This window comes from Ranitomeya imitator, chromosome 5, assembly GCF_032444005.1.
Source record: "Ranitomeya imitator isolate aRanImi1 chromosome 5, aRanImi1.pri, whole genome shotgun sequence".
In the NCBI taxonomy this organism is placed as follows: domain Eukaryota; kingdom Metazoa; phylum Chordata; class Amphibia; order Anura; family Dendrobatidae; genus Ranitomeya; species Ranitomeya imitator.
In genome coordinates, this window is record NC_091286.1 from 574,601,492 (window position 1) to 574,619,049 (window position 17,558).

General features: G+C 47.3%; 1 protein-coding gene across 1 annotated transcript in view; it reads right to left on the bottom strand.

Moving 5' to 3' along the window:
• The window catches only part of PER2 (period circadian regulator 2), a 161,992-nt gene that overhangs the window by 26,374 nt on the left and 118,060 nt on the right, over nt 1–17,558 (bottom strand). The window contains exons 14-22 of the mRNA XM_069727814.1: nt 17,240–17,330; nt 15,246–15,393; nt 13,914–14,017; nt 12,229–12,597; nt 10,041–10,253; nt 9,074–9,903; nt 8,801–8,975; nt 8,489–8,678; nt 846–996 (exon numbers count right to left, since the gene is read on the bottom strand). Of these exons, the coding sequence (XP_069583915.1) occupies nt 846–996; nt 8,489–8,678; nt 8,801–8,975; nt 9,074–9,903; nt 10,041–10,253; nt 12,229–12,597; nt 13,914–14,017; nt 15,246–15,393; nt 17,240–17,330 (2,271 nt within the window). The remainder of the gene's footprint in view (nt 1–845; nt 997–8,488; nt 8,679–8,800; nt 8,976–9,073; nt 9,904–10,040; nt 10,254–12,228; nt 12,598–13,913; nt 14,018–15,245; nt 15,394–17,239; nt 17,331–17,558) is intronic.

Below are 17,558 nucleotides of genomic sequence, written 5' to 3' on the forward strand. Positions count from 1 at the left end.
CTTTTGCACCGGAACCTGACGCTTGCATGGAGAGGTCACCGGAGCGTCGCGAGGAGCGGGAAAGGTGAGTATATAATAATTTTTTATTATTTTTAACATTAGATCCTTTTACTATTGACGCTGCATAGGCAGCGTCAATAGTAAAAACTTGGTCACACAGGGTTAATAGCGGCGGTAACGGAGTGAGTTACCCGCGGCATAACGCGGTCCGTTACCGCTGGCATTAATCCTGTGTGAGTGGTGACTGCGGGGAGTATGGAGCGGGCACTGACTGCAGGGGAGTAGGGAGGGACTAATCGGACTGTGGCTGTCGCTGATTGGTCGCGGCAGCCATGACAGGCAGCTGCTGAGACCAATCAGCGAATGAATATCCGTGACAGAAAGAAAGAAGGACAGATGGAAGTGACCCTTAGACAATTATATAGTAGATTATATATATATATATCTATCTACAATCTATCTTACAATGTTCACACTGGCCACTGGGGCTAATAGATCTATACTTATTGTCCTTCGAGAAGTCTTTTCAGCAACCTCATCATTCATAGGAGATGTCACAGCTCACCCTGCTCGCCCTCCTTTCACATTGACCTCTCCTCAAGATAACCAGATGCTTCAATAAAAATTAGTATCTGACTCAGTCTATTGCTGCTAATGTACATGTGCATTTTCTGACCAAACAGTCAGTACGAGGCTAAAATATCCTCAGAGGTCATATGTGAGAAATGCAAGATTCCCTTTTTTTATTTTTAATACAGATCATAAAAACAAAAAAAAAAAACACACATTCATTTACTAAGCACATTCCCTTTAACTGGACAGGTCATTAAACTATGCTAACTCACCGTAGCCTGTACTGCCAATGGAAGGCCTCCTCTTTGTATCCATGGATGAATCTCTCCTAGCTCCTTCTTCTGATCATCTGTAAAACGTGGCTGAAGCTTCTGCATAGATTTCAGTCTGTCACGATCCTTTTTCAGAACCACATCAATGTCCCTATTATTGAGAGACCAGAATATACACACATTGACACAAATGGCAGTTTTGTCCCAGGATGTTCACACTTCTCTTTTTTTTTTTAATACAACTTGACAGCAAAGACCTCTCAAGGACAGCGAGCTCTAAACCAAAGAGGCCAAAGAGCACATCTAAACCACAATAGTAAGGCCATGTTCTCATGTCCAGTGCTTACCTCAATTTTTTGGGAGAGATTTTTTTGGCATAACAGCAAATGAAAATAAAATGATCTACTAAAGGATTTAAAAAAAATAGGTCTTACAGCTAAAAACAGGGATTTTTGTGTACTCACCATAAAATACTTTTCTCCGAACCACACATTAGGGGACACAGGACCATGGGTGTTATGCTGCTGCCACTAGGAGGCTGACACTAAGTTAATACAAAGAAAGTTAGCTCCTCCTCTGCAGTATACACCCTCATGCTGGCTCCAAGAGAACCAGTTCAGTGTAAAAAGCAGTAGGAGAACATTAACCATACACAAGAGTACAACATGTCAAACTAAAGAACAAGCACAAGCCATTAGGCTAACTGGATGGGTGCGGTGTCCTCCAATGAGTGGCTTGGAGAAAATGATTTTCCGGTGAGTACACAAAAATCCCCGTTTCTCCTTTGCCTTATTGGGGGACACAGGACCATGGGATGTCCCAAATCAGTCCCTGGGTGGGAAAACAACAGAAAACATCAGGCTTCACGCAACAACTGCCAAGATGTACGCCACCGCAGCCTGCAGAATTCTTCAGCCCAGCACCGCATCAGCTGAAGCTTGGACATGAACATTATAGCGCTTTGAGAAAATATGTAGGCTGGACCAAGTTACGGCTTTACAGACCTGCTCCGCCGACGCCTCATGCCAAATGTCCCAGGAAGCACCTACTGATCGAGTGGAGTGCCTTCTGATCCCCGCTGGGATAGGCTTACCTCTGATGCGGTAGGACTCCTGAATGGTGGAAAGAACCACCTAGCTATTGTAGCCTTTGAAGCAGCTATGCTGTGCTCTGCTTTACGGCCGGCGCTCACAGTCAGTGCGGGAAGCTGACGGCGAGGGACGTGACAGACACCGGAATGTGAGTATGTAGTGTTTTTTTTTTTTACATTTACAATGGTAACAAGGGTAAATATCAGGTTACTAAGCGCGGCCCTGCGCTTAGTAACCCGATGTTTACCCTGCTTACCTGGGGACTTCAGCATCATTGGTCTCTGGAGAGCTGTCTGTGTGACAGCTCTCCAGCGACCACACAACGACTTACCAACGATCACGGCCAGGTCGTATCGCTGGTCGTGATCGTTGGTAAATCGCTAAGTGTAACGGTACCTTAAGACTGATAAGGCAGTATCTGGCCCTTGAGCGAGCTGAGCTCCAGGCCTGAGTCCAGACCAGTCTGTAGCAACCATAAAATGGTGGGAATAGAGAAGATGAGGGGGAGACATCCACGAGCTTTGCACCAAGCAAAAAATGTCTTCCAGGTACGGTGATAAATGCGTACCGATGTAGGCTTACGAGCACTGATCATTGTGGACGCGACCTGTTGTGGTGGTAAATTGGCCCTTGGAAGAGCAGATCTGGAAGATCCGACAGTCGCCAGGGTATGTCAGCGACGAGGCGCACCAACTCTGCGAAACATGCCTGGCGTGGCCAATCCGGAGTGACCAGGATCACTGGGACCCCTTCCGCCTTGATCATTCTGATTGACTCTCGAAAGAAGCGGCAGCGGGGGAAAAATGTACGTTAGAGGAACTGTCACCACAAAAGATCCAGAGCATCCACTCCTATGGCTCTTGGATCTCAAGACCAAGCCATGAACCTGGAGAATTTGGAGTTCAGTCTGGATGCCATCAGATACATATCAGGGGTCCCCCAACAAAGACAGATCTGTTGGTTGGAAAACATCTAGATGAAGTTCCCACTCCCTTGAGGCGAGACCCTGGCAGCTGAGGAAGTCTGCCGCCCAGTTTTCCACGCCTGGTATGTGCACTGCTGAGATTACCGAGTGGTTCCTCTCTGCCCATCAAAGAATGCGAGATACCTCCCACATGGCCACCCTGCTGCGGGTACCCCCTTGATGGTTGATGAATGCCACAGCTGTGGCGTTGTCCGATTGAATTCGGATGGGGTGACCCGCTAGGACAGAGGTGTCAAACTGCATTCCTCGAGGGCCTCAAACCATGCGTGTTTTCAAGATTTCCTTAGCATTGCACAAGGTGCTGGAATCATTCTGTGAAGGTGATTAAATTATCACCTGTGCAATACAAGGAAATCCTGAAAACATGACCTGTTTGCAGCCCTCGAGGAATGCAGTTTGACACCACTGCGCTAGGAGACAATGAAACTGCAGTAGTGCTAGCCATATCGCTAGGATTTCCAAGACATTGATTGGACGTTTCGATTCCTGAGATGACCAGCGGTCCTGAGCGGTGTGGTAACGAAAAACTGCTCCCCAGCCCAGAAGACTGGCACCGGTAGTCACCACTAGCCATTGAAAGGGAGAGAGGACTTTCACTGGTTGAAGGAGGAACTCAATGTGCACCATCTGAGAGTCTGCAGAGATAGGCGGCACCGGCAGTCGAGAGAAAACGGGATCCTGTCCCAAGCCGCTAGAAGAGCATGCTGTAGGGGACGGAGGTGCATCTGTGCGAAAGGAACCGCTTCCATTGCTGCCACCATTTTGCCCAGTACCCTCTTCGCAAAGCGGATGGAATGAGGGGATGACTGAGAAAGTGTATGGGCTCCTTGCTGAAGAGCTAGGACCTTGTCTTGAAGGAGAATCACCAACCCTCAGGAGGAGTCCAGGGTCATGCCTAGAAAGGATATCTGCTGGGCTGGAACTGGGGTAGACTTGGCTAAGTTTATCAGCCAACCCAGACGAGAAAGAGTATTGCAAGTGATACAAACGGACTCCGCGCAGTCGTGGAAAGAAGGACGCTTGACTAGGAGGTCATGCAGATACACAGGACGACCACACCCTGACAGTGTATGATTGATATGACGGCCGCCATGACCTTTGTGAACACCCTGGGAGTGGTAGCAAGGCCAAAGGGCAAGGCCATGATTTGAAAATGCAGTTTACGAATGGCGAAACGCAGGAACTTTTGGAGTGGGGGGGGGGAAATCGGGATGTGCAGGTAAACATCTCGAATATCGATGAATGCTAGAAACTCCCCTTTTTCCATTGAGGTAATGACCAAACACAGAGACTCCATGCGGAAATGACGGACCTTGACAAACTTGTTTAGAAGTTTGGGGTCTAGTATGGGTCTCACTTTTCCGTCCTTCAAACGAACCTTTCATTGTACGGAACCGGGATAATGACGCCATCACGGCACAAAGAGTCTATGGCTCGGGAAAGAGCCTTTCCCCTTGCCCCTGCAGCTGGAAGTCAGGAAGGAAAGAAACGAGCCGGGGGACGTGAAAAAAAATTGATTTTGTATCCGGAAGACAACAGGTCTCTGACCCATTCGTTGTGAATGACAGAGCCAGACCTGGTGAAAAAGAAACAGGTGACCACCTACTCTGCTGGTGTCGAATGTGTAACCCAATGAGTTATTGAGCGGAAAATCTGTGGGACCTAGATCCCTTAGATCCAGACTGTTTGGGCCAGGACTTCCATTGCTGATTGGACCTAAAGGATGCCTGGAGTCCTCTGTTCGTGTGAGGAGAGCGTCCTGATCCTGAAGAGGTAGGGTTAGTGGACCAACCCTGATTGGCGTGAAAGGATCGGAAACTGATTTATTGTTGATGCCGAAAAGGACGCCTAAACCTCTACTGTAACATCATGTCCTCCCTCTATCTGAAACTAAACCTGTCAAAAACTGAACTCCTCGTGTTCTCTCCCTCTACTAACCTACCTTTGCCTGACATTGCCATCTCCGTGTGCGGTTCCACCATTACTCCAAAGCAACATGCCCGCTGCCTTGGGGTCATCCTTGATTCTGACCTTTCATTCACCCCCTACATCCGATCACTGGCTCGCTCTTCTTACCTGCATCTCAAAAACATTTCTAGAATTCGCCCTTTTCTTAATTTCGACTCTGCAAAAACTCTGACTGTTTCACTTATTCATTCTCGTCTGGACTATTGTAACTCTCTACTAATCGGTCTCCCTCTTGCAAAACTCTCCCCGCTCCAATCTGTCCTGAATGCTGCAGCCAGGATCATATTCCTCACCAACCGTTACACCAATGCCTCTACCCTGTGCCAGTCATTACACTGGCTACCCATCCACTCCAGAATCCAGTACAAAACTACTACCCTCATCCACAAAGCACTCCATGGCTCAGCACCACCCTACATCTCCTCCCTGGTATCAGTCTACCACCCTACCCGTGCCCTCCGCTCCGCTAATGACCTCAGGTTAGCATCCTCAATAATCAGAACCTCCCACTCCCGTCTCCAAGACTTTACACGTGCTGCGCCGATTCTTTGGAATGCACTACCTAGGTTAATACGATTAATCCCCAATCCCCACAGTTTTAAGCGTGCCCTAAAAACTCATTTGTTCAGACTGGCCTACCGCCTCAATGCATTAACCTAACGATCCCTGTGTGGCCTATTTATAATAAAAAAAAAAAAAAAAAAAAAAAAAAGGTTCCTCGCATCATGTTCTCATACACTTTATGCAGTATTAGCCCTCTGTGTCTGTACTGCTACATACTTAGGCAGGTAACTGGTTCATGCAGCTTTACATGAACACCTGAGCCTTACACTATAGCTGGTCCGAATAACTAAAGCAATTGTTACCATCCACCTCTCGTGTCTCCCCTTTTCCCCATAGTTTGTAAGCTTGCGAGCAGGGCCCTCACTCCTCCTGGTATCTGTTTTGAACTGTATTTCTGTTATGATGTAATGTTTATTGTCTGTACAAGTCCCCTCTATAATTTGTAAAGCGCTGCGGAATATGTTGGCGCTATATAAATAAAATTATTATTATTATTATTATTATTACTGGGGAAGACATTTGCTCTTTCCTCCCGTAGCATCCGAGATAAGCTGATCCAGCTTCTCTCCAAACACCTGATCTGGTAAGTAAGAGATGTCAGAGACTTCTTTGACAGAGAATCCGCCTTCCATTCTCTGAGCCATAAAGATCTTCTGATCGTGATGACATTTGCCGCCGATAGAGCCTCACAGTTGGCCACATCCAAAGTAGCGTGTACCAGGTTATCTCCTTCCTGAGATATTTGGCTAGCCAGCTGCGCTGCCTCCAGAGGAAGATTACTGCTCTGAATGGAATTAGTCAAGGTCTCCGACCAGGAAACCATTGCTTTAGCTACCCACGCTGCAGTGAAGGAAGGATATAGAGCCACACCTGGAGACGTCGAAGACAGATCGAGCCAAATTTTCTATCTGGCGGTCTGTGGGATTTTTAATAGATGATCTGTCTGGCAGGGATAGAAGGGTTTTGGATGCCAGGCAAGAGACTGGCGGGTCTACTACAGGGGACTCGGCCCAATCTTTTCTCAGATCAGCTGAGAAAGGGTACTTCGCCTCAAGTGGTTTTTGTCCTGTAAAGCGCTTATCTGGTTGCTCTCTGTGCTGATTAACTATATCCCAAAGCTTTGTGTGAATGTTCTATAGGGACGCCTAGCTTTTTTGAAGCACACAGCGTGATCCGACACAGAGCCGGAGTCATCATCAACCTTTAGAGTTTGGTTGATGGCCTCAATCAGAGAATCAACCGTCCTCTGAAAGTCTGGCAAATCCGGATCTAAGGAGACATCCGAAACGAAACAGCTCATGGACACCATAGTACGTGATTGTATGGGAGACGTACTACGTATTAGTTTCCTTGAGGCTTGTACGTTTCTAGATTGTGTGCGGCCCCTGCTAGCCGACTGTTCGCAGGTAGGGGACGGTTCCTCTGCGTCAGACGTGCAAATGCCATGATTCCCAGAAGGAACACTGAAGGATTCAAACGCTTTGGCTAGAGAAGTCATAGGTTAATCAGGGTTCTCACAGAGGATAGGATACTGAAAGGGAGAGAGAGAGAGAATGGCAGCGCTCCTTACGCATATCTTGTGTCCCTGCCACGAGAATCACACTCTGTGCCGCTATCCGGGCAAGCAGGAGGCTTCCTGAGCATCCGGAGGCCCTGTCAGCTTGCGACAGGGTGTAGGAAGATGGCCAACGAGATTTCAGGGGCGCCTCTTGTTCAGAACGAAAAGCGCTGGAAAAGTGGGCGGGGCCGCTGGAACGCATCATAGCTTTGGCTGTACAAGGCCAAAGCCGGGGACTAAATTTATGCCCAGGCCCGAAAAACGCCCCCTGCCAGGAAAAGTCTGTTGCCTGTGCCCGGACTGTTCAGAGCCCTCCCTTCTCAGCGCTTACATGGATAGGCTGGGGATGTCCTTTGGATGATGCTGCAGGTACCTCCGTTGTCCTGCTGTAACTGGTGATTTTTTGGACGGTGCAGGGAAAAGGTTAAAAACCCTCAATCCACTCTCCCTTTCATAGGGAGATGGAGAGGAACCGTCCGCCTCCTTGCCTCAACCGCTAGACAGTGGTGGAGCAGTGGGGGCTGCACGGACGCCAAAACAGAGGGTGCCTCTGTTCAATCCTGGTGGACAGGGCTGGTTGTCCGGCATTAGGCCTGGCTGCAGAAGAAGATACATGGAGGAAACACTCCATGTGCTCGTCTGTTGATGGTGTGGGGAGATCGGTGCCGTTTAAGGGACCCGTCTCCCCTAAACATCAGCCCAGGCATGGCATCCCATGTCGCAGGAGAGGATACGTGGAGCCAACACTCCACACGCTCGCCTGTTCTTGGTTCGGAGCCTTGAAAGGTTCCGTCGCCCCTTCGTCCAGGTAAACATTATTAAGAATTAAAAATGAAAATAAATAAATAGCAGACCCATGTGCCTCCTACGGACACTAAGCAAGCAGGAGGGTGTATACTGCAGAGGAGCTAACTTTCTTTGTATCACTTAGTGTCAGCCTCCTAGTGGCAGCAGCATACACCCACGGTCCGGTGTCCCTCAATGGGGCGAAGGAGAAAACGCATTGGAGCTAAATTGTAGTCAAATGGATGAAACAAAATGTACTTTCCATAATTTACCAGTCCAGCCAATCCATTGTTTTACATTGAGGTCTGTGGAAAACAGATCCTAAAAGATGCTCATCTGTTAGGTCATCCATCATTGGATGAGTTTTTGCTTTTTTAGCACTGCACAAGTCCAGAACAGTGGCTGTGTACAGATACTCCACTAGTAAAAACTATGCTAAACGTAAACCACAGTGCATGTGGTTTTGATCTGTTTTTTAACAAATTCAGTTTATTTTTTCATACTGAATCCATTACAAACGTAAGACAACTGGACATGTGAACAGAGGCTTATGCTCCATGACCTACACTGCTAGAGATCATTGCAGTGAAATCTGTAGAGAACGTGATGGCGGCTCCAGTCTACGTGACCGGCTGCACATTGGTAGATATATAACTATTCTATACATTTCCACCAGTTCGCCCAAGTTTACCGTATAGGGATTTGGTAGGTCATCATAACCTCTTCATCTGCATTGGCCATGAGAAGCCACATGGGATCTTGCAGAACATACTTCATAACAGACTCGCCCTTGCCAGATGTCGAACCCTTTGCTTTCTGATTGTTCTCTGAAGAATCAATACTTCCAAAATACTTGCTGCTGTGACTGGTCTGGCTACTTCCTGCAAGCAAAAGAGGCAAGTTGGAGCATCATAATTAATAAATACTTAACTAAATATTGCATTTGTCTGGCAAAATGGTGACATCAGGTCAAGTGATTTCTCTGCTAAAGCTACGAACCCACCTGCTTGACTGCCAGATGTGCCATTCCCATTGGATCCCGAGGTCAGCGATTCCGAAGATGAACCCGAGCACGTCCCAGAGCATGCGTCTTCTTGGAGAAGTATATCCATTAGGTCACTGCCCGTAGACAGAGCATCACTAGTGTGTCCATCTGGGAGGATTGTCTGTGCCGCAGGCTGAATGGTTAGAAAAAGAAAAATGAAGGATATGAGTCTTTGATCTGGAAATCTAAGGTCTGCTCTGTATAAATGTGCTGCAATTGTGTTGTAAGTACCAAGTCTAGATCTTCACAGGGCTGCGGCATAAATGTACTGTTCACAGCACCTCCGACACCGGCGCACCCCTCTGAGCGATCAGCCTTTTGAGACTCTTCCAACTGCAGCAAATTGAGCTGTAGAGGAGAGCTGCAGCGAGACTGAAAAAGAGGGGGAGATGGAGGATCTCGTGGAGTGGATGAGCGAGAAATTCCTTCCGTCATCTTTGGTTCACTTGGAAGGGCTGGACATGAAAAAGGCTGCAATAGGCAATGGCTCTGTACGGGCTGAGGTGCACAGGATGGTGGAGGGACAGGGAAGCCATGATGTGCAGGAGTGAATACAGGTTGGGGGACAGGGAACATGGGAGTTGATGGTGGAAATGTTGCTTGTGGTGTATAAAATGGCAGCGGTACCGGAAATGGATGCGAGGGTGGCGTCCCAGGATAAACATTGGGAGGCACACTAGGTGGGTACATGTAATTTGGCAGCACAAGGGCTACCATTGGTGAAAGCAATGGAGCAGGAAAAGGAGGCATATTGGATGAAGTTCCATTAGGCATTGGAATGCCATTATCGTTTGGCACTGGGATTTGAGGAGAAGGAAAAACTGGCAAAGGATAAGCAGGCAACACTGGATAAGGTAGGGAAGGACAACTAGCATGGGACGTGTCCGACTGAGACCAAGCTGTAGCATTGAGCCCTTGGAGAGGGCAGCGATGGGCCTGGGGGACACCAGAACTGCTGCTGTCCAAGGATTCTGGCCGCACACGCTTCACTTTAGGCTTTCGTGTCTTTCCACCTCTTCTTCCAGCAATAGTTGCTCCATGTGGAGCATGAGACCCCAGGACTTTAAGGGAAAGGAAAACATTTATTAATCTCTCTCACCTTCATATAGCAAAAGACAAAAAAAAAGATAGGACGTTCACAGATCTACTTATCCACAAGCATGTGCCTCAGAAATGTCCTCTCACTTTTAGGACTCACCTCCTGGCTTCTCATGCATGTAGGTGTTGCACCGAGTCTGGAAGGCACTAAGCCGCTTTACATCCATGAAACCACTGAGAAAATCATTCTCCTCCTTCTGTGTGTGAGCTACGAGCACTTTTTTGGTTAGCCCAAGCAGTTTATAAGGCTCCTTTTCGGTGTTACCCGGTGGAATTGGTGGGGCGTCGGAATGTGACTGCCCGTCCTCCAATTCTATCCAGAATCAAGAGCAGATGCGTTAGAAAATGTGAATCATGTAGTGAGAAAACAGCTCGGTCTGATAACTTTATAGAAATGCTCAGCCGGTCTATTATCTATGGAGAACACCCTTGGCTGTGTAGTTGAGTCTCAGTCCTCCTCCTTTATGAAGCCCACCAGCACGGACCCCCATGCCGTGCACTCCAGCGCCTGACTGAGGACTCTGCTAATGAGATACATCAGTAATGCAGCTCGGGTTTATCAGCTCTAATTAGAGGTCTGCTTGACCAGATGAAAAGAAAACATGGAATTACTTCATTTCTGCCCAGGACACCCCAGATATGACAATACTGATCTCCCACAAGCAACTGATAAAGCAGAAAAAGTCTAAATTCATTCTAATCAGAGGACACATCCAGACAAAAGATGTAAGCAACATTACCCCGTAGAAAGATTACGCAGCACTTGTAGTGCAGCCGTCTCTCCCACTGGACTCTTAAAGGGGTTTTCCGGCTTCACCATTGTTTGCCATCAGCGTGCCTGTATGAAGAACAATTCATTCATCTGGTGGCCCAGCGATTGGCTGCAGAGCTGCCGACATGACGTCACCGTCGGGGCCAGCAACCAATCACTGGAGCTGCAGTGCTGGACCGTGCGAGATTAAAGGGAACCTGTCACACTGAACATGGAGACTGATCTCTGGACAGCGTGGCATGAAGAAGACGCTGAGCAGAATGATATATAGGAAAGACTCAGTACAACTTTCATTCTGTTCACTGAAATCCCCGCTGTTATTTCGTAGGAGTCCAGTGGGTGGTTGGATCTAGAGATAGATGTCAATCATTGGACAGGACCGCCCACTGGACTCATCTATACGCACATCAGGGATTTCAATGAATAAAATGCAGGTTTTACTGAAACCTCTCATAACAAAATGTACATCAATCTGATCATGTCCTCCTGCTCTATGACATCCTGCCTGCAGATCAGATACAATTTCCAACATGACAGGTTCCATTTAAGTAACAACCAGTGTTATTTTTAATACTGGCACGTTGGTGGCGAGCAGAGGTGAAGCCGGAAAACCCCTTTAACCAGTAAGCATATTAGACTCGGGTTTCCATTCGCCCCTCCAGTATTTATGACGGTAAGACACCCCCGGCCAGCTCTCCTCCCGTCTGTACAAGAAATAACATTGTGAATCCTAGCAGTGTAGTGGCTCCTTTCTTTTCTCTTCCCCTGGCATTTCTTCTAGAAATGTATGATACAACCAACATCTGGGCGATACTATTCCCCCTTGTCAAAAACCACCTACATAAAGCCGTCAGTATAGTTTTCATAAAATTCCAGGAAGAATAAAAAAACAGAAAAGTCACTAATGGAGAATTCCCCCAAGAGAGGTTCCGGAATGGTCACATTATACAGAATGTAGAGTTATACAGCAGCCACAGGCAGCAAACTGTCCTGCAACCTTCTGCACACAACATCTCACCCAGGAATTGTGGTCATTTTATGGATTACATAGTAGGAGACTTAGGGAAGGGTCACACGACCAATTTATTGCCATCTGAGAAAAGAGGTCTGATAAGTTTGGACAGTTTTTCTCGGATGTGGAGAGACAAAAATAAGAAGCTAACTTTTCTCCACTTTCGCTATTCTGTCAGTCCGTGAAAACTGCACCGCACTACATGTTATCCGAGTGCGGTCCGATTTTTTTATGGACCCATAAGCTAAACATTCACGATTTTGATAAAACACTCATCTAAAAAAATTGGACATGTGCACAGTCCCATAGAATATCATAGGTATGAGTGCTATCTGTGAATAACACGGATAGCACTCGTGCGAGAAAATCAGCCCTTATATTAAGAAAACCATTTTTGGCAATTATCACATATTTGTTGACATATTCAAGATCAAATACCACAAATCCACAATCATTTGTGTCCATAACTGCTGCTAAGACATGCTCCCGCTTTTTTCTATATACCTGCTTCTGGCTGCAGTTTTTTGTCTCCCACGTGCACGATGGTGCTGCTGTAGCTGCAGTGGCTGGTCAGTGATACCACGCTCTCCGCCTTGGCTGCCAGTGAAAGCGGTGTGATTGCAGTACCATGAACAGGCAAGGATGCAAGTGACGAACGAGGCAGAGAGCTTGGAACAGACTGGGATGTGGTGGTGGATCCAGTAATGGTAGCGGAGAGCACAACTGGTTGTCTGCCATGTGTAATGCCTGGCACGCCAGCAATGGGATTAATTGTAGGACCTGGACCACAATCTGACAATGTCTGAGGGTTCTGAACAGGGTTTTGAGGAAATGGTGGCAATTTGGGCGCCATTCCTGATAGAGACCGGTCATCTGCAGAATGAAATGTAAGATTAAAGCTAAACTCAGTTCTGTACCATTTACAAGGATCACAGATAAAACAAGTAGCTAACAAGGCGCCCCACCTTTATCAAAGTGTTTAGGGGAACAAGCGATCCGTGACGTTGCAGCGTCCTGGCTAGCGATATCGTTCAGTTTGACAGGCAGCAGCGATCTGGATCCTGCTGTGACATCGTTGGTCGGCGCAGAAAGTCCAGAACTTTATTTCGTCGCTGGATCTCCCACAGACATCGCTGAATCGGCGTGTGTGACGCCAATTCAGCGATGTCTTCACTGGTAACCAGGGTAAACATCGGGTTACTAAGCGCGGCCCTGCGCTTAGTAACCCGATGTTTACCCTGGTTACCGGGGACTTCGAGATCGTTGGTCGCTGGAGAGCTGTCTGTGTGACAGCTCTCCAGCGACCAAACAGCGACGCTGCAGCGATCGACATCGTTGTCAGTATCGCTGCAGCGTCGCTTAAGGTACCGTCACACTAGACGATATAGCTAGCGATCCGTGACGTTGCAGCGTCCTCGCTAGCGATATCGTCCAGTGTGACAGGCAGCAGCGATCAGGCCCCTGCTGTGCTGTCGCTGGTCGGGGAAGAAAGTCCAGAACTTTATTTCGTCGCTGGACTCCCCGCAGACATCGCTGAATCGGCGTGTGTGACACCGATTCAGCGATGTCTTCACTGGTAACCAGGGTAAACATCGGGTAACTAAGTGCAGGGCCGCGCTTAGTAACCCGATGTTTACCCTGGTTACCATCCTAAAAGTAAAAAAAAACAAACACTACATACTTACCTACAGCCGTCTGTCCTCCAGCGCTGTGCTCTGCACTCCTCCTGCACTGGCTGTGAACGTCGGTCAGCCGGAAAGCAGAGCGGTGACGTCACCGCTCTGCTTTCCGGCCGCTGTGCTCACACAGCCAGTACAGGAGGAGTGCAGAGCACAGCGCTGGAGGACAGACAGCGGTAGGTAAGTATGTACTGTTTGTTTTTTTTACTTTTAGGATGGTAACCAGGGTAAACATCGGGTTACTAAGCGCGGCCCTGCGCTTAGTTACCCGATGTTTACCCTGGTTACCGGCATCGTTGGTCGCTGGAGAGCGGTCTGTGTGACAGCTCTCCAGCGACCAAACAGCGACGCTGCAGCGATCCGGATCGTTGTCGGTATCGCTGCAGCGTCGCTAAGTGTGACGGTACCTTTAGTGTGACGGTATCCTTACTTTCTACCCAGACTGCAAACTGCTCCAAATGTAACAGGGTGTAAAGTTGGGAGATAAGAGCCATTGTTGGCCGATCTTACCTTTCTGCCTTTGGATTTGGTTACCGGATGCAGAAGATGATGTGTTCTCCAGCGACACAAGGTCACGTTTATCAGACATTAAAACACTACAGCTCTCAAGGTACCTAAACCGATAAAATGAGATAAAATGCAATAATCAGGTGCTTCCCACAAGCACATTCATGTAACAATTGGGCCGGTTTCACACATCAGAATTCCATAGTCTGAACACAGATGTCCGGACGGGCCTGACCTCAACTCGCCAGCCTCGTCTATGCTTAGGAGGCTGATAAGTCTGAGTCAGGAAATCTGCAGCCGGTCTGGATATTGGGGTCCGTACTGTGATACATGGATGTGAGAAGTCAGCCTTAGAGATATGGAAATGGCGCTGCCAACAATCCTTCCTTTACTCTAACCACATTCATCTGAGGAGGCATAAGTACAAAGTAAACCAAGGGAATCATGGAGACACGCTGTTTGACGATTCCACCTCAAAGGCTGCAAGCAATATATTCCTAACAACCAGCCGGTCACACATCAAAGATAAGAGCACCTTCCTAGATGTCCGTCCATACCATGTAATATCTCGGCCAACATGGTTTTGTTAAGAAGTAAACTTCTATAGAACAATGTAACCTACTTTCCAGCAGGCATCTGGATAACCCCAACAACCCACTGACTTCAACAGGAGAGTTGTGGCCAAGCTCTGTGCGGCGAAATGAAAAAGGAGCCAAGATATCATCTTCATCTACGGTCAGTGCTGATCTGTGTTATCTATATATATAATTGTCTAAGGGTTTTTCCGTCTGTCTGTCTGTCCTGGAAATCCCACGTCTCTGATTGGTCGAGGCCACCAGGCCTCGACCAATCAGCGACGGGCACAGCATGGCGACGATGAGGTCATAATGGAAATCCAGCGTCTCTGATTGGTCGAGACCGCCAGGCCTCGACCAATCAGCAACGGGCACAGTATCGACGTAGATGTCATAATGATTGCCATGGCGACGATGATGTCATAAAGGTTGCCTCGACCAATCAGCGACGGGCGCAGTCTGCCGTGAATTCTGGAATCATCATTGTCCATATACTACGGGGACATGCATATTCTAGAATACCCGATGCGTTAGAATCGGGCCACAATCTAGTCTGACAATAAAGATGTTATTATCTTGTCCTCTAACGAGGTGACTGCTTTCACATGTTTCCATTCCTGAACATGGCGGACACCATGATGGTAAAGCTCTGTAATTCCTACACTCACTCAGTGCATAACATAGCATTCAGGGGTTTCGCACAAGGTCACATCCAGAACATTTACTTCTAACCATATCTTCATTTATAAACTTGTCTCACCTGATCACACTGTCCAGACAGTTTATTTGTTGGTACGAGTAGGGGGGCTGCTTTGCTGGAAGCTGCTCGCTCTGCGGGGGGCAGGCAGCCATGCCTGAACCTTTTCTACTGATATCTTTACTGCCACCATTCCCAACATGGCTGGAACCTGAGAGAAAAGCCACAATGGTGAGGCATGCAAGGAGCACTAAATCATGGGCAGTACAGCTTGCAGCATGGCCTAGTTGTCCAGTCATCTTCCAACTCTCACAGTATTTCATGTCCATTGTTGCACATCTCAAAAAAAGTCTCAGTGCATCAAGGCTAAATGAAATAAAACAGCTCGTGTTTTCGAATAGATAGTTACCATTAGAAAACCATGGCTGCTTGTTACCGGAATCAGCGCCACTCTTGTCCAAGGGCTTGGTGTGGTACTGCAGTTAATACTCACTTCGGTAAATAGAGCTGATCTGCGTTAGTTCATGCATCCTATATACAAGACTGGTACTTGTAGAAAGCAGCCATATGAACTCTCATATTACATCTTTACCAGGTAGAAAACGGTGCAATGGTCTTAAACATGCGAACAGATAAAATGGTGGTATATAAAAAGTGTATTCCCCTTGCTGACATTAAGGGCATAGCCACATAATACATCTGATATGTAGCTGGTGCTACATGCGGACTCTACTGTGGATAAGCCATAGATGTCTGGAAAAAAAAATCCAAAAAACACTGGTACGTGCTGCTTGACAATTCCATGGCCAAGTTACATTACTTGTATCCTGCATTTTTCACCAGTTACTCCTCTGCAGGCTCACTCTAATTAGTTGTCTGTGACCCAGTGGGTGTAGACTAGATGTTAGGATGTCTCCTATATTCAGCACACACAGAGACATGTGTAATTCCTGCTCTGTTTTCTCGATGGCGCATAGACAGAAGCCACAGAGGCATACAAGACAGTACACAGCAGTAATGAGCAGTGTGGCTGTGAATCCAGCACTGGACAGAGATAAAACAGTTGGTTGAAACTGCTGTTCAATCTGGCTGTCTGCCTGTTGTGTCACTGTGCAGAGTGCGCCTCTCTTAACCATATACCGTAGTTTAATATGCTGTATAACCCGACACCACATTATGTTGGCAGTCTGTTTTGCTTTAAAGGGATCCGGTTATGTCTCTAAACGCTATTAACTTACAGATGAAGGGTTAATCTGCAGGTAAATAGAGTTACAATACTATTGTAACCTTACTGAAAGCGTGGCTATCGGAAGAAAATGACATTTCTTCCTCCTCGTAGCCACCAGTCACAGATGCATGCTGGAGTGGACACAGTCACTGCTCACAGTAATGTGATTGGCGTCTAAACACGGCCCAGGACACCTATTGATTGAGATCTTGCTCTGCAGCACAAGTTACTGACTGAAAGCTGGTGACTCCCATAAGGAATAAAGTTAATCTTCTCCCAGTAGCTGCGCTTTCAGTAAGGTTCCATGTTTCGTATATTCACCTATAATATTGATTTATGCAAAGTTTGGTGAAACATCAGTGACAATTTAAAGGGAACCTGTGAGGTCAGATCACTCTTCATACCGTTATGAAGGTGCCCGGCCGCAGTGCTGAAAGTGTGTTACCTGGGAGAAAATTAACTATTTCTCCCCGGAGCTGCTGGCTATCAGTCATGCAGACGTGCCTGGAGTGATTACAGTCATCGCGCACTGAACGACAGCCGGATCTGTACTGGTCCACTGCAGAGGAATCTGTCAGTCCGTGCTGTGAGCGGTGACTTACTGCTACAGGCACACCTGCATGGGAGATGGCCGGTGGCTCCCAAGAGGAATAAAAGTAACATTTTCTCCCCAATGCCGCACTTTCACTACTGCGGCTCTGAACCTTCATAGCGCTATTAACCCATATACTGTTATTCTGCCCTTTAACCGTGTTATTTTTTCCTGACAGTTTCCTTTAACAAAACAAATTAGGAGGACCGCCAAGTCACATGCTAGTTCATATCCTACCTGCTTCAGGGCTGCCCTCCTCACTCTGGGGACCTGTACTCTGTGGACTGACATAGCAGGGGTCTTTTGCTCTTTGACCTGGATGTGTACTCTGCAAGAACAATTGAAAGAGTTATTTAAAGCACGTCTTATACTTCATATAATCCACAACTCAATACAAAAATGCCCAGACTCATATTAATCGGCAAGCCAAGCGCCATCACCTAGCTACCTGTATACCACTCCATTACCATATACTAACAAAAGGAGAAACATAGGAGTTTTATGGTAGAAAAACTTATGACAAATCTTCATTAATACAATCACACATATATTGACA